This window comes from Drosophila mauritiana, chromosome 2R (assembly GCF_004382145.1).
Source record: "Drosophila mauritiana strain mau12 chromosome 2R, ASM438214v1, whole genome shotgun sequence".
NCBI classification, from domain to species: domain Eukaryota; kingdom Metazoa; phylum Arthropoda; class Insecta; order Diptera; family Drosophilidae; genus Drosophila; species Drosophila mauritiana.
This window is the reverse complement of record NC_046668.1, coordinates 2,600,435-2,626,069: the sequence shown is the minus strand read 5'-3', so window position 1 is coordinate 2,626,069 and position 25,635 is coordinate 2,600,435. Positions and strand designations below refer to the sequence as shown.

At 38.0% G+C, this 25,635-nt stretch overlaps 1 protein-coding gene across 4 annotated transcripts; it reads right to left on the bottom strand.

The window, feature by feature from the left end:
* Positions 1-507: 507 nt before the first annotated feature.
* On the bottom strand, positions 508-25,635 carry LOC117138171 (serine/threonine-protein kinase GM11705). Of its 4 annotated transcripts, XM_033300054.1 has the most exons (7): positions 25,501-25,634; positions 25,301-25,422; positions 2,543-3,179; positions 1,464-2,484; positions 1,253-1,398; positions 1,040-1,189; positions 508-984 (listed from the first exon to the last, which is right to left on the bottom strand). In XM_033300054.1, exons 3-7 carry the CDS (start codon positions 3,176-3,178, stop codon positions 703-705), a joined length of 2,235 nt encoding a protein of 744 aa, XP_033155945.1. In that variant the 5' UTR covers position 3,179; positions 25,301-25,422; positions 25,501-25,634; the 3' UTR covers positions 508-702. The 4 variants fall into 4 exon arrangements, with proteins under 4 accessions (XP_033155945.1, XP_033155946.1, XP_033155944.1 ...); XM_033300055.1 differs by lacking the exon at positions 25,301-25,422 and having other exon boundaries at positions 25,501-25,635; XM_033300053.1 differs by having other exon boundaries at positions 25,301-25,634.

Sequence of the window (25,635 nt, the reverse complement as noted above, 5' to 3'; positions counted from 1 at the left end):
TTATACAGTATTTTTTTATTATATTATATTTTTTTATTTTATATTTTATATATATATTATATATTTTATATATATTTTATTTTATATTTTTTTATATTATATTTTTTATTATATTATAATTTGTATTATAAATTATTGTGGAAGGGAGGGAGACTACTATACTATATACACAAAGAAAAGACAATGATGAAGTTTTTTCGATCATAACTAGTGATATGCGAATAGAAAAGTAAAACGTTACTTTAAAATTTAAGCCTACATTTTTTTTCAGTTAAACCGCTTGATATGATAAATTGTAGTTCTACCACTCTCCTCTCTCAAGGAAATTTACCTCCACAGGTACATTGTGTTTACAAAAAAAAAAATGGTGTTGAAATGAAATTAAACGGAATTTGAATCATATAAACGGTACGAAATAAAAATATGTATATTACCATGTAAAAGTGTCAATGGTTCAAAAAGTTATACATTGATGGAAACCAACTGATGACGGTTTGAAGATGGGAATTAAAGTGTTGCTGGAATTTATTATTCATTTTCGATGGTCATTCTTAGTTGTTATTGCAATATGTAAGAATTCACATATAATTTATATGTAAAAATAAATTAATTCTAATATAAAAGCATTTTTAGATCAGAAATACAAAAGTTAGTCATTTAAGAGTGAAAGTTGATTTTTTTTTAAGTTCCCACAGCCACGACTCATCTTTTATATGTGGTACACTCGTTCCCCTGGTTTCCAATCGTCCAAGGATGATCAAGGATGTCTTCGCTTGTGAAACGAACGTCTGGATCCGCCTGAAGCATATTGGCTATAAGATCGCGCACACCGTCCCCTATATCAGACCAGTAAGGATCTGGAAACTCATAAATGCCAGAGATAATAGCATCGAAAAGCGGCTCCTGTTGGTTGTCAGGCGCTACAAACGGCGGAAACCCGCATAGAAGTATGTACAAAATGATTCCAGCGGCCCAAACGTCAATCTTTGAGAAGATTATGTCAGTATATTCATTTTTAATAAAGCTATTATTTGCTTACCTTTAGCCCATATCCCACTTCTAACAATATCTCTGGTGCTACATATGTGGGAGTCCCGCAGACAGCATAGAGAAGATCGTTTACCTCACATGCTAATCCGAAATCAGCAAGCTTTAGTTCAAGAACATGTCCATGCTCATCTAGTTTCACCTGCAAATAGTTCCAATAATTAGTCGTATTAATGATCAGTATTTTTCATTAGTTATTTCATACTAGAAGATTCTCAGGCTTTATATCTCGATGCACAATGCCCATTGAATGCAGATAAGTCATGGCCGCTCCCAAATGTCTAATCATAATGCGCGACTGGCTTTCTGAGAATCTCGTTACCTGAGTTATAGCGTCGAATAAATCACCACCTGTTACAAATTTAACAACATATTTAAGCAAAAAGAAGCTGTGATTGTATTCACATTCAACGTACCACTTACATATTCCAGTACAAGATACATATTTGTATTTTGGTCTACACTCAAAATAAGCGAAATTATATGCGGATGATTTAATTTTTTCATGACGCGAACTTCCGCATCAATGTAGTGTTCCTTGCCCTTGCATTTGTTTTTGTCTATTATTTTTAGGGCGTAGGAATGACCAGTTTGGCGGTGCTTTATCTTAAACACAATGGCAAAGTTGCCGTCGCCAATTATTCTTCCCAGAGTGTAAGTGTTCCGAATATTCGATGGTAATTCATTGATCTCCATACCAGTGCTCGTAAGTAAAGCCGCATGCCTATCATCTTCTGGTGTGGTTGCTGCCTTAAAAGCCTCCGAATCAACCACAGGAGGATAAACTTTTTTGCTCTTTATGGGCATCTTAGGCTTAGGTCCCTTGCATGTGGTTCCAGTCGTGCGCATGGTCTTACGAATGACATTAATAGCTCGATGCTCCTCCGCCTCTAACTTAAAGTCTTCCGCAGTGTTAATCCGCTCTGTCCCATAAGCGAAGAAAACATCATCCGACCCAAAAAAATCAGATAGTCGGACCACTGATACACCTGAAAGGGTGAATACCTTTCTCACATAGCCCGTGTCCAATCGAACCACTTGCGTAATGGCGGTCAGCACATGATCGAAGCTCGGGCTGTTACGCTTGTTTAGCAATAATCGCACAATACGCCGCGGTTTAGTTCCACTACGTATCAGCGTCACAATTCGAGGATGAACCACTGTAACTCGATCGCTTGATCTGGAAGCGATATGTGGACTTCCGTTGCCCGTTCCTCCGCCACAAGTTGGCAAAGGACTGCTGCCTGCAAGTAAGCCATTTTTCAGGGGAGACGATGGTCGACACTTAGCCAGTCGATGACTGTTGGAACGACTATTGGTCAGCGTCAGATTGGACAAAGGCTGGGATCCAGTGTTGTACTCAACCTTCTTAAAATTCTCGTTATTGCAGGAACAAACATAGCTCTGTCCATCTTCCAATTCATCGAGAGAGGTAATCTACAAGGGCAAATAAACAATAAAAGTATGTGTAGTAAAAATAACGAGAAGTATCCACCTTCTTCCCACACATGTTGTAGATGGTGCGAACAGCACCTGGTATCTTTACATTCTCTTCCAACAGACGGGTTAGGTCTTCAAAGAGTCTTTCAAAGGATCTGTACCGTTCGTTAGACACGGGAATGGTTATACCCGGATAAAAACGATCCCCGTTGCGGTAGAATTTGATTCTTAGTGCCTTTCGTGTCGGCGTTCGACTGCTTGGAATACGTTTCTTAATGTGATCAGCGGTGGGTGCAATGGTTAAGCATGCCGACCCACTAGCAGAGTTGGGTTCAAGCGTTTTAGTTCTGGAAGTGACTGATGTGATAGAGTAGGCGCCGTTTAGCGAGCCAGTCGATTTTCCCACCACTACGCTGTTTGTTAGAGAGGAGGAGTGCAAGTACCGCAGATCATCCAACTCCTTCTCCGGCTCCGAGCTAGAACTTACGGGGCTGTCGCAATCTCTATTGTAGCTATTATCTTCCTGGACATTATGCTGTATATTCGTCTTTTCGATAATAGAAGCCTCGGTGACGGCATTCGCCTTTGAAGGAACGCTCTGAGGGTGTGTCGCAGAAGGGGATGCTTGAAGTGAAGACAGAACAGCATCATTACAATGAAGGCTGTTTATCTTTACTTTCTCTAATTCCATGCTGAAGCAAGAAAGAAATGATATGTGAAGAATAAGCAGTTAATTTTTATATATGGTTTACGTAACGATATAAATTTGTCTGATTTTTATACTTCGTTTTTGTTACTATATTTAAAACCAGAGAGAATGCTATAGTAGATTTCATTTTCCTGGAATATTGATAGATATTGGTGAGTAAAATAATAAAAATTTAACAATTTTTCAATAAGGTGGGCGTGACGGTTTTGGGCGGTTTGTGGGCGTTAAAGTGGGCGTCTGCGCTGCGTATATGTCTCCGGAAAGTGTATGCTTAATCTCAACTCAAGCTTCTACAGTTCTTGAGATCGACGTTTATACGGACGGACAGACGAACGAACAGGCGGACAGATCGACTCGGCTTAAGAATCTATACGCTTTATATGGTCGTAAACGCTTCCTTCTGCCTTTTACATATTTTTCAACGGATCTGGTATACCCTTTTACTAGTAACAGGTATAAATAATAGATATGTATAATGCATATTTGCTTTGACCAGCACTACCGGATGTGCCGATATAGACAAATCCCGTGGACTATGTAAAAGTTGTAGTAGGAAAGCATGTGAATGTATATTATAATTCAGCATATAGTTAGATTCGGCCTTTATAAGCGAAACCTTAATTTTGGAAATTTGAATATCGATTTGGGTCAAAAGGCGTCCTTAACCAATTCCTTTTAGCAGATGTTGAGCTCATAAGCTTTTTTAAGCAATTAAAAGAGCGATTTTGAACGATATGTTTTATTGTTGTAGCGATAATTGCATTGATGCTATATGTACCATGATACGAAGGCGAATGGTTATGAGCGATTTAATTGCAGAGCGAACCGCGAGAGATTGAACTCTCTCTCTGAGTGAGGGGAGCTTAGATAACCAAAGATAATGCTGCACAGCTGGGGTGCCGTATAACTTAATTGTGCCTCCAAAGCTGGCATGAACGAATAATAAATTTAGGATTGCTGGCGGCTGCGTGACCTGCCATACTACCCCCGTTGGAAGCGTGGCTTTCAACAGAATTCCTAAGGGGTAGCAGACAAAGCTTATTCACTGCCCGCTTCGTCAATCCTGTCGGTGTCCTCAGCGCAGCAACTCTACTCCATCTTCTCATAATGCCGACTGCGGTTGTAACTGTTAATGCTGTCGTCATCAGCATCTTCCGTTTGTCGACGGCCAACAGGCCGGGCAGGTTAGACATGCCAATAAACTGGATCGTAGAATCCTCGAACAATAGTACCCAAGTGAACCCATCGAACAGTCCGCCTTCGAATGTTACCAAACTTCTCACCCAAGTAACTTTCGATTACATCCCAATCAAGTTGAGCTCGTTGACAAATTTTCTAAATGTTTGTTGGAACTAAACGATTAGCTCCAACCTCACACGAAGAACGAACTCATTAAACGAAATTAACGCAAAACTTGAAAAAGAATACGCTAATCGTTCCACTCGATTATAAATTGCAGCCTCCTTGCTGCAAAAATGTAACCCTGTTTGCATCAGCGGAAATTTCAGCAGCCATGGCAAAATCAACAACAGCGAAAAGGCAGAAATTAGATTTCTGATTAGATTTAGTAGAACTAAATTGTGTCTCCAAAGTAGGCATGTTTGCGGCTGCGTGCAATGTCGGGTGACACCCGATTTCCATTGAGTTGTATGATGCAGATCCCTATTGCTATGTGGGCTCCGCTTTATAGGACTCAAAAATTAATCAGACTTCAAGTTATTAATTTGGAGTGCGCGTGTACTCTCTTATGCTCTTTGTACTCAACTGCCAGATCCGAGCTTTATTTCACATGTTCTGTCTCTTATCTTAATTCTTAGGCTAGCTTAAGTGTAGAAGTAGACTATTGTATATATGTACATACATGTATACATTTTATGAACTTATACCAGTTACGCATAGAGTAAGAGGGTATACTAGATACGTTGAAAGGTATGTAACATGCTGAAGGAAGCGTTTCCGATCATATAAAGTATATATATTCTTGATCAGGATCAATAGGTAAGTCGATCTGCCGTATGAACGTCGAAATCTCAGGACCTATAAAGGCTACAAGGTTTGAGATTCAGCATACAGATTCTAGAGACAAAGACGGATCCCAAGTTGCCACGACCACTCTAACGCCGCCCAAACTTGTCACGACCACACTTTTGAAAAATGTGTTGACATTTTTTCACATATTTATTAGTCTTGTAAATTTCTATCGATTTCAAAAAAAAAAATTTGAACGCCCACTCTAACCCCCTAAAACAGTTCAAAACTGCCACGACCACATTTTTGAATCAGTTTTTGATATTTTTCATAATTTTTGAACATAACATTTTGGATGTTTTCATAATTAAATTAGTGTTATAAATTTCTATCGATTTGCCAAAAAAAAATTTGCCACTCTAACGCCCTAATACCGACCAAAACTGCCACGCCCATATCTTAAAAATATTTTAATTTTTTTTATTAATTTTATTAGTCTTGTAAATTTCTATTGATTTGCCAAACAACTTTTTGCCACGCCTACTCTAAAGCCCTAAAGCCGCCAAACCGGCCACCCCACACTTTTGAACAATTTTAAAAGTTTTTCTAATTTTATTCCCCATATCTATCGATATCCCAGAAAAATAATGAAATTTCGAGTTCGAATTCACAATAGCCGAGTACCAGGTATCTGATAGCATTCTATTTGTTTTAGAGTAAATTTAATGAAAAACCTTTATGTGGTGGTGGGTTCAAAATATAAATAAGATACTATATATACTATATAAAATACTATATAACATACATATATCTTAAGTGCGACATTACAAACCACATAATATTCCGCAAATTACTTTTACAATAGAGCTAAAATTCCTGAGTTTGAAATCATGGCAGATCCAGTGGGAAATGTCTTATTTCGCCACGCTCATATCGCAACGATTAAAAGCAGTGCTTTGATACCAGGATTCGAGAGAATTTACAACGTTAGTCTCTGACGTTCATCTCTGATTAGTGAAAGAGTACCAAACACCAATGTTTATGCCTTGCTTGGTCCGTATGATCCCCTCGATCTCAGGAACTAAAAGCTAGAATGCTGTTATTAAGAGACAATTTCTAATTTCTACCAGTATAGCAAAAACACTTTGGCCACGCCTCTTCTTACGCCGTTAAATAGCCCAAAACTTTTATGCCACACACTTTTAAACCATTTTTGTAATTTTTTCAGACTTGCACTTCCACTAGCTGAGTAACGTTTATCTGATAGTCGGGGAAATCGACTATAGCATTCTATCTACTTCTTTCTGCAAAACCCTATTTAAGGGCGGATATACATAATGGGGGTATAAGCTTTTCAAATGAATATTTAAAATACTAACACATTTTAATTTTTATATATATAGTAAAATTAGTTGTAATATTTTTTTATTTGAGTCGAATAAATGTCCCGCCAGTTGACTAAGGACAACGCTGAGAAGAATTATTTAACGAAGGGTTTTATTGAACTTCTTTATTCGGATATCAGCTTAAGACTAAAAATCAAATGTAAATTGGATTGAATATTTTAACAATATTTGTATTTCGGGAGACCCTCGCTCTTGATTCTTAAGATTAGGAAAAGATTCAAAGAGAAATCTGCTTAGGTCAGGCTTTATGACTTTTGCCGCTGCCAAAGAATTTGTTATTAGAGACGGATGCTGCGCAGCTGGGATATATTATGGAAGTCTCTTAAGTACTATACTGTTTATAGTTCTTTGATATCATTGGAGTGGCCGGTTTGGACCAGCCAAATACGTCACTCCCCTTTCCTTAAAGAGAAGCCTATACTTGGGCTGGGATTAAAGGATATAGTATGGGAAATGGAGTTTCTTCTATTTCTATTTGTTGTGGAGTGTTTCGATTTTTTCTTATTTTAAGTTTTACATTCAGATTTTTTCTTATTTTAAGTTTTGCATTCAGCATCATAAATGGCTTAAATTACACATATCTTAAATATAAGTACAACAAAATTAGTGCAATTATTCCAATGGTCATTAGTATGTAAAGTGTAATATTGTTCTCTGAAATCATCTCAACAATGTCGTTGTGTTTTACAATTTTTATATTTGTTATATTAAGTGGTGTCAAATCTATTTCTGGTTTTAACAAATTTGCACTGAAAATTATACTATTGATTTCTATTTTGCATTGCGTTACTCTTATCATTTTGTTTCCTTCTATTTTTATATTATTAATTGAATTTTGGCAATTTTGGTTAAAAATGGTTTGGGTTAAGATCCAGGTTTGTCTTGTTTGGTTCGATGTATTTTATAATTTCTTTCGTGTGCAATGGCTTAAAATTACAAATTGATTTTAAGTGTTTAATAATATTGGTGACACATTCATTTTATATTTCTTCATTTTCGGCATTATAAAATTTAGTTTCTTTTTCATTGTGTGTCTGTGTAATCTAGCTGATAGCCGTTGGAGTCTGGGTAAGGGATTATTTTAAATGTGTTTATTAGTGAAAAGTAAATGGGTATGTGGGATATGATTAATACTTGGTTATCATTGTAGTTAATGCGCGTTAATGCGTTTCTGTATTATTTCCAATCCTTAGTTTTAATTGGCTCAAGTGTAGCGAATTTAGAATAAATATCAATGCAACTGATGTAATGTTTTCCCTCAGATGAATAAATATCTACCACAAATTTTTCTCGGCAATGTTCCGGTTTAGGTGTGATTTTGGTGTTTCCATGTTTTGTTTTGACCAAATTGCATATGTTGCATTCGTTTATTATATTCTGAATTAGTAGTTGGCTATTTGGAAAGAAGTGATTTTTTTTGTTTTGATTTTGTCATTTTCTGTTTACCAGGGTTTAAAAGTTTTTTGTGTGATTGAAGTATGATTTCTTTGAAACAACGTTCTCTAATAGGAAAGGACTGCGTAGTACCTTTGTGTAGGTGGTATTAATAATTTATTTGTGTGCACTTTGAATACTTTCAAAATCTACATCGCTCTCAATATAAATGGTAATTTTTCTACGGATAAAGTGATCGAGTAAAATTTGTTTGGCCTTTTCAAGTGCCATTACATCATATTGAATTGTGGTAATGGAGTTACCGAATATTATTGCATTCTCTACTTTAGTTTTATCGGATTTAATAAAGATTATTTGTTTTTTGAAATAATTTATTGGTTTTTCTGTTAAATGAATAAGGTTGCTATTGTCTTTTTTTGCACTATGTTGAGTAGCTTCACTATGATGATTTTCTCCAATTTTAATTCTGGATAATGCATTTGGCAACTGAATTTTTCCTCCCTTTGATATAATCGATTTTAAATTGGTATTCTAACTCTACATCTTTATATTTCTAGCATTCGGTTCTTTAAGTTATAAAGCCATCTAAGAGATTGATGGTCACTAGCAATGAGAAATTGTCGCCCTAGTAAATAATGTCGAAAAGTTTAAGTGGCCCAAACTATGGCGAGTAATTCTTTTTCGATAGCACTGTAATTTAATTCGTGATCGTTAAGTGTTCTACTAATAAAAGATATAGGAAGACCGTTTTGAGAAAGGACAGCCCCGAGGGAAAAGTTACTTGCGTCTGTGATTAAAAAATTTCTTTTCAAATAAATTTTTCTCGAATTATCAAAGCCTTAAGTTTTAAGTTTTTTTTAACTCACAAAAGGTATTCGTAATGACCGCTTTTGGTGGAGAATGCAGTTTTAGGTATTTATTCCTTTCTATTTGGTGAAATCCTTTTGCGAGATCGATTGTTGTAAATTTATTCGCATTTACCCAGTTGCCAAGAAGTTCGTCCATATTTGGAATTGGATATCTGTCAGGTATGGTTATTTCATTTAGCTTTCTATTCTCAATTACTACCCTGTACTTTATTATGCCACAAGCATCCGGTTTTTTTTTTGGTACAACCCAAGTAGGACTATTGTATGGTGAATTACTTTCCCTAATTAATCCCTGATTTAGCAATTCCTGTACTTGGTTTTCTACTTCAATTTCGTGTGTTTGCGCAAGTGGGTATAGTTTTGAATAAATTGGGGAGTTATTTGTTGTACTTAGTACGAGTTTAATGGTATTTGTAAATGGTAATTTGCCTCCTTCATTATATTCAAGATTTCTAAATTTACATAATAAGCCTTTTAACTTTAAGGTTTCTTCCTGATTTAGGTGATCTAATCGAAATTGTGAAAAATCTAATTTTTTATTGATTCCTAATCTGAGTTTTCAATTGGTTCTGGTGTCCTTTGGATATAAAAATTTTCGTTTTCTTTTGGATTCTAAGTAAATAATTTGTATGTTTGATCAAAAATCGTATTTTTTTATTGATTCCTGATCTGAGTTTGCAATTGGTTCTGGTGCCTTTTGGATATACAAATTTTGGTTTCTTTCGGATTCTCAAATAGTTAATTTGTATGGTTGATTAAAAAGGGTAACTGAATTATTTTTGCAATTAATAACTGATTGTGCATTTTTTAACAATTTTCTGCCAATTAGCATATCGTAATTATTAGAAAATCTATGCACATAAAATGGTTCGGTTTTTTTGAAAATACTATTTCTGGGTCACATAATCAAGTCGTTCAAGGTAATAGGGCCATTTGATGTTAAAATTTCACATCTTCTATTTTGAATAGGAAGATCATAATTGATCATATTAATTGTGGATCCTGTGTCTATAAAGCAATTGCATGTGCAACATTTGTGTGCTATTTCTATGTATTCGTGTTGTCCGGGGATGTTGACCGAAAATTTTCGTTCGGTTCAGAGTTATTTTGATTTTGTTCGTGATTAATTTTGGCGGGTTGGACCTGTTGTTGCCCTTCATTAATGAACCCATTATTTTGATATGGATTGTACTGATTTTGCTCATACTACTGTTGTTCGTAATAATTAGGTTGGACTTGTTCGAATTCATGCGCGTCTTGGAATCTCATTTCGTCAATAGACATTTTAGTTTGTTCACTGTCCGATGATCTTAGTCGTTTAGTAATCGGGAAGTTAGTATTTTTAAATGTAGAGGGTTGTTGCAATTGAGGGTATGTATTTCCTCTTAAATGTGTTGTTTGGGGATTTTGGGCTTTGTTGGGATGTTGTTGGAAAGGATTTTTTTTAATAATGTGTTGGGTGTTTATGTATTGGTTGGGTATGAAATAATTAGGTGCGTGCACATTGGTGGGTTGTTAATCATCTGCTGTGTATAGCTAGGTCTAAATGGTTGCATGTATTGACAAAATTAGGTTGGAAGGGTTGGAAATATTGTAGGTAACTTCGTCGATATTGAGTTTGAACATTTGTATTGAATTTATGTGATTTCGAATTCTGATTAGAATTTGAGTTTTTATTACGGTACTCTGGGTTTTTATTAAATTCAAAATTAATGTGTTCTTCATAAATTCCCTCATTTTGTGCAATGGTACTTAAAGATCTTAAGTCTGTAATATCGTGATGAGCATTTTAGCTCATAAATAATTAAATTGTATTGGTAGTTTTCTTATCAGTATCTTAATAGAGTCTTTAATAGTCTTAATATAAATAAGAAAATCCGATGAGTTACCTTCCAGGTGTAGTTTTGAAATTAATAATTGACGGCGTCTTTCAGCTTCTTCGCAGAATGATCTTAGGTTTCCTCTGTAACGGTGTCTCCCTGAAGTTCTCCAGAAGTTTGTAGCTTGAAGTTTGAGGGTAGGCCAAACTTCGATGTTCGGAAGTCCCAAAGATCGAGTAACCTGTCCGTCCAAGTTCCTTTCGATGGCTCCCAGTACATTGGTTGGTGGATATCATTGGACATCATTGGTTTGGTAGAGCGAAATTACGTAATCTACTCTGCTGATGAAGGTGTGAATGGTTTCTGGATCACCCTCGAATGGTAAAATGTCTTTAAGCTGCCGACGGGCTTCGTCAAGGTTGTTGTCGCTCAGCGCAACGATTTGGGGTGCGGCAATAGTTGGTTGAGAAATTTTTATTGTAAAATATATATATCCGTATTTCACTTAATTATAATCCAAGTTGAAGAGTTTTCACGAATTTATTTTGGGAAATATTTCGAGCACTGGATTATAAAATTTAACTTATTTTCCACTCAAAGGTCCTTTTTTCGGATAATTTTGTATCTTACCGAGTGCGCCAGTAAAATTAGTTGTGATATTTTTGAGTCGAACTAATGTCCCATCAGTTGACTAAGGACAACGCTAAGAAATAAAAAATTATCGGAGAAATAGTTTTCACGTCTTTATTTTTTTGATCTCAGCTTAAGACTTAAAATCAAATGTAAATTGGATTGAGGAGAAGATTCTTCAGATTAAGAGAAGATTCAAAGAGAGGAGTCAAATCTGCTTAGGTTAGGCTTTAGGATGTTTACAAGAACGACTCAGTGCCGCTGCCAAAGAATTCCTTATTAGAAACGGATGCTGCGCAGCTGGGATACATTATGGAAATCACTCAAGTACATTACTGTTTAAAGTTCTTTGAAATAATTGAAGCGGCCGGTTTGTATAGTGAATTATCCATAAGTTAGTAACTCCAAAGCTCTATTTTAGTAGAACTCTAAAATTCAAAGGCCATATTTAAAAATCTCTAGACCGAGGCTTGAACGTCTATCAATCCAGATCAATTATTTGAGTTTAGTTTGATACCTTCTTAAAAACGGTCGGTGACTTCAAAATATAATTCATTCAGATATTAAAAATTTTATATTTTTTAACTTATGAATATTGCAAACTCTTCATAGGCGCTCACACTTTTGAAAAATATTTTGATATAAAAATATCAATATTATAAACTTTTATAAATTTGACAAAAATCTGTTTGCCCGCCCACTCTAACGCCTTAAAAACGCCCAAAAATGCCACGTCCACATTTTTGAAATTTTTTTGGATATTTTTTCATAATTTAATTTGTAAATTTCTATCGATTTGTGTCAAAAAACTTTTTGCCACGCCCACACTTACGCCTACAAACCGCACAAAACTGCCCCGCCCACACTTTATGAAAATTTGTTGGATATTTTTTTAAATTTTTGTAGTCCACCTTTTCATAAACCAAGCACACGCCTGGCCTAATTGACATTAGTCGATATATGGACTAAAAATTTTTGTTTTGGGTCCATAAATATCATCAACCCGTGTTATTCCGTCCAAAGAGCACGCACTTACAGTGACACAACTAAAGGACTTAACTTTTAACTTTGAGCCATTTAAGTGTAGTACCTTATCGCGGCACCATATTTGAAAGCTATCTAGATCGTATTGTAAGTCCAAATGGTACCATATTTCTTTAAACTGGAAGCATAATTTAACATCGTCTTCGTAAATAAGTACTGTCGTTAATAAATATGGTAAAAATAAGCGGACCGAGAAGGCTCCCTTGTGGGACAACGAATGTGACCCGGGGAATGCAAGATAGAGATTTTTTAAAGACGGCCCGTTGCGTCCTGCTATTCAGATAACTTAAAATCCAATTTAGAAGATCAACAGGGAAACCTAATAAATCAAGTGTGCTTACTAGAAGAGAAAGACTAACGGAGTCAGATGCTTTACTAATGTCAATGTACATGACATCTTTTTAAAGATTGTTTTTGAAGCACTGTATTTCAAAAGAAGTTAGCTCCAATAGGTTAGTGGTTGTTGATCTTCGTTTCAAAAGACAGTGCTGACATAGTGATATAATTGAACTACAAAAGTGCTGTAAATTAGCAGTAATAAAATTTTAAAAAAGCTTATGGATATCCGACACTTTAAGGATTGCTCGTAACTGCTTGCATCCAATTTGTTACCTTTTTAATGGAGAGGAATCACAAAGGATTCCTTCCATATATGGAGGAAGATTCCAAAGATAAGGTTAACAGTTTCAGTAGAGTCTTTCACATGGCTTCCGCACAGAATCTGGGCACACAGCCAGGGATTCGGTCGGGACTTGGCGAATAGACAGGCTGAAGTTCGTAAATCACTGACCATTCATTTAGAGTGGGAAAATATATTAAATTCGACTTTGACGACTTTAAGAGTATGGCTGTTTGCAATTTGGTAACGTGGAATATTTGGTTTGAAAAACTTTGTAAATTTCCTGATCAGTGGTATTTTCAAAAAATAGCGAGGAAGGGTAAGAAATTGTTTGGCGAACTGGAACGTACAGTACAATAGTTCTTGTAACACTGGGCATTGAGCACAGTAAAATTTTACCGAGCACTTTAAAATTTAAAAAGGTAGACCGGTATTTTTAAATTTTGTATGAAGGCTGAACTTTACATTTCTTAGGTGTGTCAAGTCTTTAGTAAACCAAGGAGGCGTATTAGAGATTGACGGAATGTAAATCGGAACGCAATAGCTTAAAAACAAGAGGGAATGCTATATTCGAGCTCCCCGACTATCAGATACCCGTTACTCAACTAGTGCGAATGCCAACCCGAAATTTCATAATTTTTTTGGGAATCTATTAGATGAGAATTTAAAAATTGTTAATAAGTGTGGGCGTGACCAGTTTGGCAGCTTTAGAGCGTTAGAGTGAGCGTGGCAAATCGTTTTTCGGTGAAAATTTACACGACTAATAAAATTATGAATATGTATCAAAACATTTTGCAAAATTGTGGGCGTGGCAGTTTTGGGCGGATTATGGGCGTAAGAATGAGTTTTACATTTTTTGGTGGTTTGTGCGCTGCCTCTATGTCTCTGGAAACTGTATGCTTAATCTCAAGCTTTTGCTTTGTATTATACTTCTCAACGAATCTATTATCCCCTTTTAATATATCGAAAAGAGACGTGGTTTTGGTTGTGGTTGTTTCGGTCAAAGCGACCGAAAGCGCCAGCGCAGAAAAAAATTTTCAACGTAAATCTCAGCCCAGAGCTACCTTTTCGCGACCTTTTACGCTTACAGGACATGACTTGGTGGGCCCCTTTAATGTCAAGAACTAATCAGGTCGCGCCTGTCGACTTACTAAAGGCTATGTGCGTGTATTCGTATGCTCCAGAAGGCCATACTTTTAGAGGCCACCTCTGACCTCTGACCATCTCTATTACGAGTGTACATGAATATTAGCTGAAATAAGGACACGCCTTTCCTGAAGTGAAATATAACCCCCTTCAAATCTTCTAACAATTATATAAACTAAATCTCCCAAAAGATTGTTCATACATTTGTGAAATTTTGGAGGGGCACGATTGTGTATTCAGAGTGCCCATGTTTAGTTGAAAAAGCGTAAAAGCGGTCCACTCGCAATGGAATTTTCATCCATCAGAATTTGGTGAAAACCCTTGGCTATCGATCGTTGTAAAGTGTTGACTTCGTCCAAGTTTATCAAATATTTCATCCATTCTTGGAATGGGGAATTTGTCGTTGTTATTGAGATTCCCTTTATCGACTACCAATCTAAGCTTCCTTTTCCCAGAAGCGTCTGCCTTTTTCGGGGCCACCCAAATAGGAGAACAATAAGGTGACTGAGACTTGCGATTTATACCTTGTTTTATCATATTCCTAATATACTTGTTGACCTCCTGATCAAAGCCTTAAGGATATTTTTAAGATCCGAGTCTAGATGACATATTTAAAAGTACTCAAATTTTCTCCTTTGTACCGAATGTTCCAACACTCATATGGGACCTCCTTTAAACACTCAACTTCCTCTGTACTCGTTGCACTCGCGTAATTCATTATTTATCGCGATGCTGACTATATCGTCGTCAACGGACATGAGATCAAAGTGCATCATATTCCAGTGCGTCAATGTTTATTCTTGGAGTGAGGCATTTTGCTGATACGGTCTCCTCTTTCTGTTGATTTGGTTTAAGTTTTGGTTTAAGCATTGCTTTAAGGAACTTTGCAGGTGCGGACTTTTTTAGGTCGAGGCATTTTGTAGATGTGGTCTCGTCCTTCTCTTCCTCGTATCTGATCTTGTAGGTCCTCGATCCTTATGTTATAGTTTCCTTGTAATAATCAATCTTATCTTTGGTTTGTTCGAGATATTTTTGATCTAACTGGAAATCATGTTTCAGAAAATTTATGAATTATATTTATATTTATGAATTTTACTTTTCTTTAATTTTATTGGCCCTCTTATAGTGTATACTGTCAAATCTCTGTTTCCTTCCTCCAAGCCTGCAATACATTCTATTATGGTGTTGATAAAAGAACCAGTATTGATCATTCCATTATAAGAATTATTATGATAACTTGTTCAGACATGGGTACTAGTTCATCCCTCCACGTCTCTTGAGTTTACGTTCTTCCTGCTTTGTTCACTCTGACTTCTCTCTATCTTTTTACCGGCCCATTACCATTCACATTATTTGAGGTTGAAAATTGAGAGAATTGTTTGTCTACCTTGTTTATCCACGGTACATTTGTATACACTATAAATAAGGAACAGAATCCATAATATCTTTTAAGCTGCACATTAGGTTAGGTCATAAGGAACTGAACGATTCCTACTGACCAATGAATAATCAAATGACTTAATCAAATGACTTAAGCTCAAAAAAAAGTCTACCTTGAGTTAAGTCCCTTCTAAAGGTGTAGTAATTTCCTCTCTTATTAACAGTTACAGGATGAGGCGAGTACTGATTTTGATCTCGTCCCCGTACATCTATACCTTCTCGCTCAGTGGCAATGTATGTTCTACTTCTGCCAGCAAGACTCACAGTAGCTCTCTTCTCAGCTCATTAGCGGATCCCCAACCTTCTGCAGGATGGCAAGATGTCTCTTTTACACCAGGTAAAGGAAGAAACAACAAGAGAGCAAGCACAGCCCTCCACACAAAGAAGGCAAGGAGGGCATCATCTGATCAGCCTTCAATAAACTCCACAAATCGCTTTCAACCCATAAGCAATGATGAAGATTTTGATATGGCCGTCGTATCCTCGAGTGACAATGATGAGCCTTGTTCACCGAAAGACGTCATTATTCGTGCCTCAAGGAAAACAACACGCAACAACCAGCCGGCTAGCTGATCCCCCCACCACGAAGCCAATCCATCACTCTAAGGTATCCAGAATGATGTTTCCCAATGTGGTGAGGCAGCTTTTTTTCACAGCTTTTCGCAGCGAACTGGACGCCCTTTTAGGTGATTCCTACACCATTGTGTAGGATATGTTTATATAAGTTAACACGCGCAAGCTTAAGTTTGCTGACAACGCTGCTACGCCGGATGCCGTCGCGACGGAGTTGCAGCCGAAACCAGAAACCCGCACGCGCAAGCTGCCTGACCGCCCGTTGCAGACGCTGACGCAACATTCAGCCGACTTTCCAGCGGCAGCGGCGGCTTCGTGGTCCGGCGGAGCTTGCCCTAAGTTTCAGTTTTAATTTGTTCTCCAATTGTCACGTACAATGAATAAAAACAAATAAATACAATTAATAAATAACAGTCTTATTCTAATTTATACTCCACGCAATAAGTCGACTTCACTCCCTCTTAATATGATGTTTATTGATCTCAAAAAAGCGGAAAATAACAAGCTTGTTAAGAAAATTCTTGTCGTGTTCAACATCGAGTGACATGGGAGAAACCACGTAAGCAACTCGAGCATGTAAAATGCCGTAGATGTGCAGGCTATGGTCATACCAAAACGTATTGTTCTCGGCATTTTATTTGCAGAGAATGTGGAAATGTGGTTGCATTAAATACCTAAAATAAGCTTCTACTCGTAAGCATCATTTGAAGACCTGTTGGTCCTATAAACGGATCCCCTGCTCAGAGGCAATCAGCCAATGTTCAGCCAATGTTTTTGCTGCTGCCTACTGCTTCTAATGTAACTACCAACCTGGACTCCAAACTGTAACATCATTTTTATTCTAGGTTTGACAAAATGATGTCGTTAGTGGAAACGTAGATGCAACTACTTCTCCAAACCCATCCATCGTCGTCTGCTTTTAAAAATGGGTCCTCTTAAGAAAGCAGCATGGAATTAAAATGGGTCCTCCTCGATGACCAATGATATCCTCGCTTTTATTGATCTTCACGACTTCACTTCTCCTCCCGGTCCAGCTTCCGGGTCGATGGCTTTACCCTACATACTACCAACCATCCGGATGCCAGACAACACGCTGGTGCGGAGATCCTTGTTAGATCAAATATCTCTCATCAACCATTCGCCACTCTATCGCAAAATCATATTCAGGCAGTAACCATTCAGCTGACTGCAAGCAGAGGAAACCTAAATGTTGCCTCATTATACTGCCCTCCGACTCATAGATGGACAGATGGTATTGTTGGGCAGTTCATCACACAATTTGGCACATAGTTCCTTGCGGTAGGTGACTGGAAGGAAAAACACAGATGGTGGGGAAGTTACAGGATGTGTACCAGAGGTAGGGTACTGTGTTTTGCACTTGCAGAAAGTCGAATCGACCTCGTTGCAACTGGAGAAGCCACATGCTACCCTATCGTGCAACTGGCTCTCAAAGTGCCATCGATTTTGGGATCTCCAAAGGCTTTAGACAGCAACAAATCAGGGTGATCTGACCATCTGCCTTTGAGCTAGATGAAGACGCCCAATCATTTAGAAGTGTTACAAAAACGCTGTCTCCACAAGCGAACACTCGGATCTTTAAAAAACACATCGATGCTACTGTAGAACTGAACATTCCCATTGACACTTGCAGCAGGCTGGAAGCGTACGTCGACTACTTCACATCTGCAATCATTGAAGCTGCAAGGCAGGCTACACCACCCCCTCACCAAGTTGGTCTCACGACCATAAGGAGGCCTCCCATTTTAAGCTTGGAGGCTAGGGACTTGCTTAGCCACAAAAGACGCCTCAGAAGACAATACATCGGGACAGGAGATCCTAGCATTTACCAGCAATATTCAAGTACTACTAATCGACTGCGTCTGCTAGCCAATAACAGTAAAGCAAACCTGGATACCTTATTCGGGAGTGCTGGTCCAGATAGTAATAGTGGAATATCAATATCAATATGGAAACTCACGAGAGGCATCAAGAGACAGCCTCTGTTCCAATCACCAATTCAGGATCGAAGTGGCATCTAGCACAAGACGGATGATGATAAAGCAAGTGGTTTTTCTTCGCACCTGTCCTCCACTTTTATGCCCTTCAATTTAACGGAAGACACCAATCGTGAAACCATCGCAAATTTTTTGGATACTCCGACTGCTCAGGCACGCCCTATTAGACATACCTCACCGCAGGAAGTAATGACGCAACTAAAGGCTTTGCAACCCAAAAAAAATATTTAATGACATGCTAAGTTTAGGTTATTTCCCCAGGCAATGGAAGCGTGCGCGCATTGTAATGATCCCCAAAGCTGGAAAGTCACCAACACAGATCGACTCATACCGCCCGATGAGCTGCTACCAATTTTCTCCAAAGTTTTTTAAACTCCATAAACATTTGGTGACCCCGACGTGATCTCAGTTTTTTATAGGAGTCTGTAACTTATTGCTTATTATCGTTTAATTTTCGCTGTCGTTTGCGGGCATTCGGTCACAAACACATGAACATACACACATGTGTAATATTGGGGAATAAAATGAGTGTGGGCGTAAACGGTTCGGAGGCTTTAGAGCGTTAGAGTGGGCGTGGCAAAAAGTTTTTTTTACAAGTCGTTAGAAATTTAAGCGACTAAAAAAAACTGTGAAAAAATATCAACACATTTATCAAAATTGTGGGCGGCGACATGGGTCAACAAAACTGCGCTGCGTCTTTGTCTCTAGAATACGCTGAATCTCAACCTTCAAGCTTTTATAGTTCCTGAGATCTATATACTTTAAATAGTCGGAAACGCTTCCTTATGCCTGTTACATACTTTTAACGAATCCAGTATACCATTTTACTCTACGAGTATTGGGTATAAAAATATAATTTTTATTAACTGAATTATTTTGTTTTGAAGAACACCTATCGTTTTATTTGGGTATCAAACTAAACTCAACTAAATCTGGATTGATTTACGTTCAAGCCTCGGTCTAGAGATTTTTAAACATGGCCTTTGGATTTCAGGATTCAAGTGCATTTGCTATTGGATATAAACGGTCTTAGATTCTTACAATTTTGTTTATTAAAATCTAAAACTTCTGTTTTCGAGTTTGTGAGTCCGAACTTTAAATGTGGGAAAGTGACAATTGTGTAAGGGCAGCCGAGAAATGTTTAGCTCAGGAGTTTTCTATCTATTTGGGGATTCATGTAACAGTGTTTCTTATCTGGTATTGACTGGGTATATAGGCATGTGTTTAGGTCTAACGGAGGTATGGATATGTCACTCTCCAAGCCATTGACTTTCGCCTGTCCATAGGCCGTTAAATTTCGATTTATCATGATATTGGTTTCGGCCTGAATCTGTTATTTTACATTGGTATTGGTTATTATAGTAACGAAAAGAAGAAATGTTTATAATTTGGAATACAGTGTAGTGTTTTTTTTTTATTGTATTTGGGCTATCGGTTCAATTCTTGTAACATTCATACTGCAAAAAAAATATGTTCCGATTTACTATCCGTTAATCTCTAACCAAAGACACTAAAATAACTATTATTTTAGTATCTAAATTTTCAAAAAAAAAAGAAAATACATGTTAAAAAATATATTTCATAAAAATAATACAAACATATATAGTTAAAAGTTAACATTTAAAATAAATAAAAAAATGCAAAATTGATTTCTTGGGGCACGAGGTGCGGACATTTCGATGTCTACTATAAAAGGTCTCCTCTAATTTTTCACACGTCGCAAGCTGAATACTCTAATGCCAATTATTCTGATATACAGTCATTTTTTAAATTTAATTTGTGATATTATGTACATAGATTCGTCTATTACTATTTCAAAGATGTATAATAATAATAATAACGTTAAGGCAATGCAAAACAAGAATTTTTTACATATATGTATATACATATATATACAAAAATAATATAGATTTAAAGTCTAAGGACTTGTAAAGGGAAGGGCATATTTTGCAAATTTACAATGCATGAGCATACGTGTGCACACATACAGTTGTCGGCTGTCACTATAGGCGTAGAGCTGCTGGCTGTAGAGCTCTCCTCTCTCTCGCTCTTGAAAAAAAATTTGAGAGAGCATGGAACCACCTAGAGCCACGCCGAACAAATCGTGTGCAAAAAATCGTATGGCGGTAAGCATCTTGATATTCTAGTGTCTTTGATTCAGAGATGTTAAATAGCGCTAGCGCATTCTCACATATCTACTGACAACTGGGATTGTCTGTTCGTTATCCTGTGCGCGAGAAAACTGCCAAAGTAGACCCTCTATTTCTGGGAACAGTCCTTAACGTCCAAGTCCGAAATCCCAGCTTGGGATGAAATTAACACCTTCCTGAGCCGTATCGGACATTGGAGGCCATCGAGGATATGAAAGCGACAAAGGTCAGCACTAAAGAGCACTAAACAGAACGGGTGTGACTTATGCTCCAAGGAGAAGCATACGGTAGGATTGTGCCCGCGCTTTCTCCAAATGTCAGTTGCCGCGCGTTCCGGCTCCATCAAAAAGAAGCAGCTATGTCAGAATTGTTTTGCGAGAGGCCAACAGTCACATGACTGCACGAGCATACTCAGCTGTTTTACCTGTAAAGAGAGGCACCATACGTTGCTGCATTGCAGCCCCGAATTCCTCAACCTCCTTGCCTCCTACACAGCCATCTCGACCTTCGAGAACCTCCAGCAGAAATTGCATCGTCAAGCTCTTCAGCGGTGAAAACACATTTCGCACCGGCACTTCTAAAAAATTCTGTTCCAAAACAAGGAAAGAAATATCCGAGACTTCGAATTTCGCTTCCGGCACTTCTAAAAAATTCTGTTCCGAAACAAGAAAGGAAATATCCGAGACTTCGAATTGCAAACAGTTACCTTCGGGGTCAACTGCGCCCCGTTCTTCGCTTTTCGAGTACTGCAACAGCTGGCAAAACACGCATCATTAAGCAGCACATTTACGTCCACGACATTCTGGCGGGGGCAAATTCCGAGCACCTCATCGACATTGATGACATCGTTGAAGGTCAAAGACCGATTGGATCCTGCCGGCTGGCTCGCTTCGTTCATCATCCGTTCCAAAATGTTCATGCAGGATATTTGGTTGCAGGACTTAGGCTGGGACGATAAGCTTCCACCCAAAGTGAGTCAGAGATGGCAATCGTTCTTAGTGAGTATTCCGACCTCAACCAGATCCGCGTTCCGAGATGGGTGTGGTATCAGCATGAGGTAACCATAGAGCTTACCGGATTCTATGACGCGTCTCAGAAAGCCTATGGAACGGCTATCTACATCCGGGTCGACTGCCAAGTTCAGATATCCGCTGCTGGACAGATTCCACAATTGTTCTAGCCTGGTTAAAAACGCCTTCTTGCTACTGGACCACGATTGTGCCAACAGAGTTGTCCAGATCGCCACGTTCGATCTGAAAAAACTCCGCCGAACTAGCCAGTCGAGGCGTATCCCTACATGAATTGCCAGGTAATCATCTCTGGTGGCACGGACCAGCGCAAGGGGCACTCATCCAGCGGTCAAAGTGCATTTTGCCAAGGCGCCGTCTATCGACTTCCTGGAATGTTTTTCCAAACTTTACAAGGCATATCTACGACGTTTCCTGAAGCGCTACCGCAAGGGTTCGATCTCGCCCAATTCACGTTCCACTAGTGAAGAAATCCGAGAGGCAGAAAAAATCTCCATTTCGCAGCACCGAGTATACGGCCAAGAGCAGAATCATCTGGTAGATAAAAGGCCCCTCCAGTGTCCATTCCGTTTCTAAATCTGTTTCCATTCATTGACCAACACGGTCTTTTAAGGGAATTCTGCCGCCTTACTGCCTCAAGAGGATGAACGCCATATGATTCTCCCCTACGACTGTAGACTGTCTCGCCCTCAATTCCAATTTCCAGATTACTCTTCACGGCGGTAGTCGTACGCCTGTTCCGATCGAAGTATTGGATTTCTAAAATCAAGAATCTCGTGAAGGCTGTGGTGAATCCGTGCAAGATTTGCACGATTTACAAGAGGAGATTTCAAACCTAGTTGATGGGCGATTTTCCGACAGATAGAGTCTTCTTCTCGTGGGCCTTCTTCTTCACGGGCATTGACTATGCCGGCCCTTTCGAAATTAAAAATTAAACAGAGAGAGCGTGTCTCTTAAGGAAGGTATATTTTTGTGTGTTTTTCCACGAAGGCGATCCATTTGTAACCCACCTCCGATCTTATAACTGAAAAATTCATAGCGGCCTTTGCTCGATTCGTAGCGATGTGCGCTTGTCCTCAACGGGTCCATTCGGCTAATGGCAAGACCTCTGTGGGGGAAGCAACTTTACTTTCCAGGAACTTCGTACAAGCCATCAAAGAGTCTGTGACTGACGCATATAGCCACCAGGGACTTGTGTGGCGGTTCATGCCACCCGGGTCTCCACATATGGGGGGTCTGTGGGAAGCGGGAGTGAAAAATCTCAAAACACTTTTCTATATACCTACATCCGCCCGCAGGTTTACGTTTGAGGAGCTGGCGATGCTTCTCGCTCAGATCGAGGCTTGTCTCAATTCCAGACCCCTCTCCACGATGTCCGAAGATCCCATATTTTTGCAGTTGTTCTGAATTCTCTCTTTCAGAGCGTTTTACGTCGGTATTCACGACCGAAATCTTTAAAATAAGAAGCAGTAGCGTATTTCGTGAATTTATCGATTGTAAGGTACATGATGTTGGGAAACCAAATATCTAAATTAATTATTTCGTTGCGTTGCGAAAGGGTATTAGTTATGTTTTACATATATTTTAAGGGATTTCGATTATAATAAGATTTATTATTCCAATCTTCTTATTCGCTTATATCGCTTTTTTATTGCTGCAAAAATTTCGTTCATACCGCTATGGTTACTCCTTAAATGTTCTTTCATTATTTTTAAAATTTTTTTATTCATCTGTGACGTCTATTAGAAAAAAACGATCTTTTTAATTTAATTCAAAATAGCATTACTTCTCGTGTGTGTCTTATTTTTCGTTTATACAGTATTTTGGTGCCTCGCGATTTCTTTTCCGACTCTTTTAGTACTGCAACTTATATATGTTCAATGCGTTTACTGTATTTTTAATATAGTTTAAATTGTCAGATTGAGCGCTGTAGATTGGTTTGATAATTGGTCTATTAGGTCAAACGAAAAGTCATTCTTTTATTCGTCATTTCTTTTAACTGATTACATGAGATTGTTAAGTTTGCCTAAGAATATACATGTTTCATCTTATTGGATGGTTTCATTCTTATTTATTTCGGGATGGTCTAAGAGGGTATTATTAGTTTATATCCTACTAAGACCATCCGCTAAGGCGTTTTCTTTTCCTTTGATGAGAGCAATATTTCCATCTCTCAATTTTCCATCTCTTTAGCTTTAAATTGGGTTCTGTTAAATTGTTCAGCCTTAGGCCAGAAAATAGCTTGAAGTTGGATATCGCCATTTTGCTAAGTCTAAAGAAGAAAATATCTTTCAGCCACCCAGCTTATGATATATGCCGTCTATATTAGGTAAAGGATATCGATCTTCGATTGTTTGCGAGTTTAATTTTTATAATCGACAACTTGTCGGCACCATTTCTGTAGGTTTATATGTCCAAATGTGGCAGTTTTGGGAGGTTTTAGGGCTTTAGAGTGGGCGTTTTTAAATCGATATAATTTTACAAGACTAATAAAAATATGAAAAAATATCAAACCATTTTTCTAAAGTGTGGGCATGGCATTTGCGCGGTTTGTGGGCGTTAGAGTGGGCGTGACAACATTGGTCAACAAACTTGCGCTGCGTCCTGTCTCTAGAATCTGTATGCTTAATCTCGATCTTCTAGCTTTTATAGTTCCTGAGATCTCGGCGTTCATACGGACAGACGGACATGTCAAGATCGACTCGGCTATTAGACCTAATCAAGAATATATATATATGTACTTTATACAGTCGGAAACGACTGTAACGGGTATAATGAACGGCACTTTTTATATCAACAAAATCGGAAGTTCAAAGAAGAAAGCCACCGTTTCAGCCATGGCCCAAGAAACGTGCTAAGACGCTTATCATCAGTTCACGTCATGCGCGTTAAAAATCATCAACACAATAACCATATCCAATCCCGGCAGCCATCGGGAAAGACCTCGATCTTTTGCTCTCTTCCACAGACTTCATAATCCTCATTATAATTTATCTTATTTGCCGCATCAAACGTAAACATCCATCTAAGGACATAGAATTCGGATGCCTTCAGCTTGAGACAGGGAGAGGGTTAGCACGCGCAGGTCGAAGTGATACAATGACCCAGCGAAATGCCACTCGGAACCGGATGCGGCACCGTCAACAGTAACATCAACGTTACCTCGCCGGGCGAGCTTCATTCCGCTTCGGCAAAAGCGATGTGCAACGTTCAAAATAATACGGCACGGGCTTGTGAGCGCCAATTGTCCGTCGGAGTCATGAAGCTCCAACTTGCAAAAGAGGCATGGCGCGAGGCGCTGAATAAGCGATCTGAGTTTGACTTTGCGGGATAAATAAGTTAGCTCTATAAGTTATTTCGTAAGAGACCGAAAACAAGAGCAGTTGGCTCAATAAATAACTCTTTTATTATAATAATCTAATTGACTTAATTTATATACTACCAGCAATAGAAAAGTTTTAAAGTTATAGGAGTGTGAGACTAGTTTGCTTAGGAACGGACGGCCAGGCACAGATGCCTTCTGTCTAAATCAATATACCCTCCGCAAGGGTATATATATAAGTCAATTTATAAGTATAAACATTGCAATAATATCGAGCAGTAAAAATGTTTCTGCTTGGATGGATGTTTTTTAGGATGCTTGTGTTGGTTGAAATAAGCTGCAAACCATAATTCCCTGCATTGAAAAAGTTTGTAGGGAATACCAGTCTATTGAACACTCCAATCAATACACAGACGAACTTCAATTTGATAGCATAGTGGAGAATTTATGTTCATCATTAGGCCCTGCAGTAAACGCAAAACTTTGCCACGCTGTTAAGGGGACGGGTTAAATATTTATTTATTTATTTATTTATTATGATAGATAGAATAGTTTACAAAACTAGACTAACTTAGATAGTATAGCATTAGCTACGGGGCTTACAGCGGGTTAAATATAAATGGTCACAATGCGTACTTTAATGGAATTTTGTGTTATTAGGCATCTTTAATGCTCTCACCTGATGTCAAAACAATTTATTTCTTGGGTGGTACCTTTAAACCTGTACAGCAGAGTTACGCACACAATTTTCTAGTTATTCACACAATCGGATTATGCCGAAATGTTACTTATGCGTTTTGGCTTAAGAAAATTTATGATGTCAGCATGTTTTTTAACCGTATTCGACATTCGTTATAGCACAAACTAAATTTGATTTACCTGACAATAATACTAATTGAACACTGCTATTAAATATACTTGTTTACAATTCTTGTTCATTGAATCATTCCGCCTAAACAAAATTAAAAAAAATTATAGTTTGTTAAAAGATAATTCGAAACGGATATCGAATAT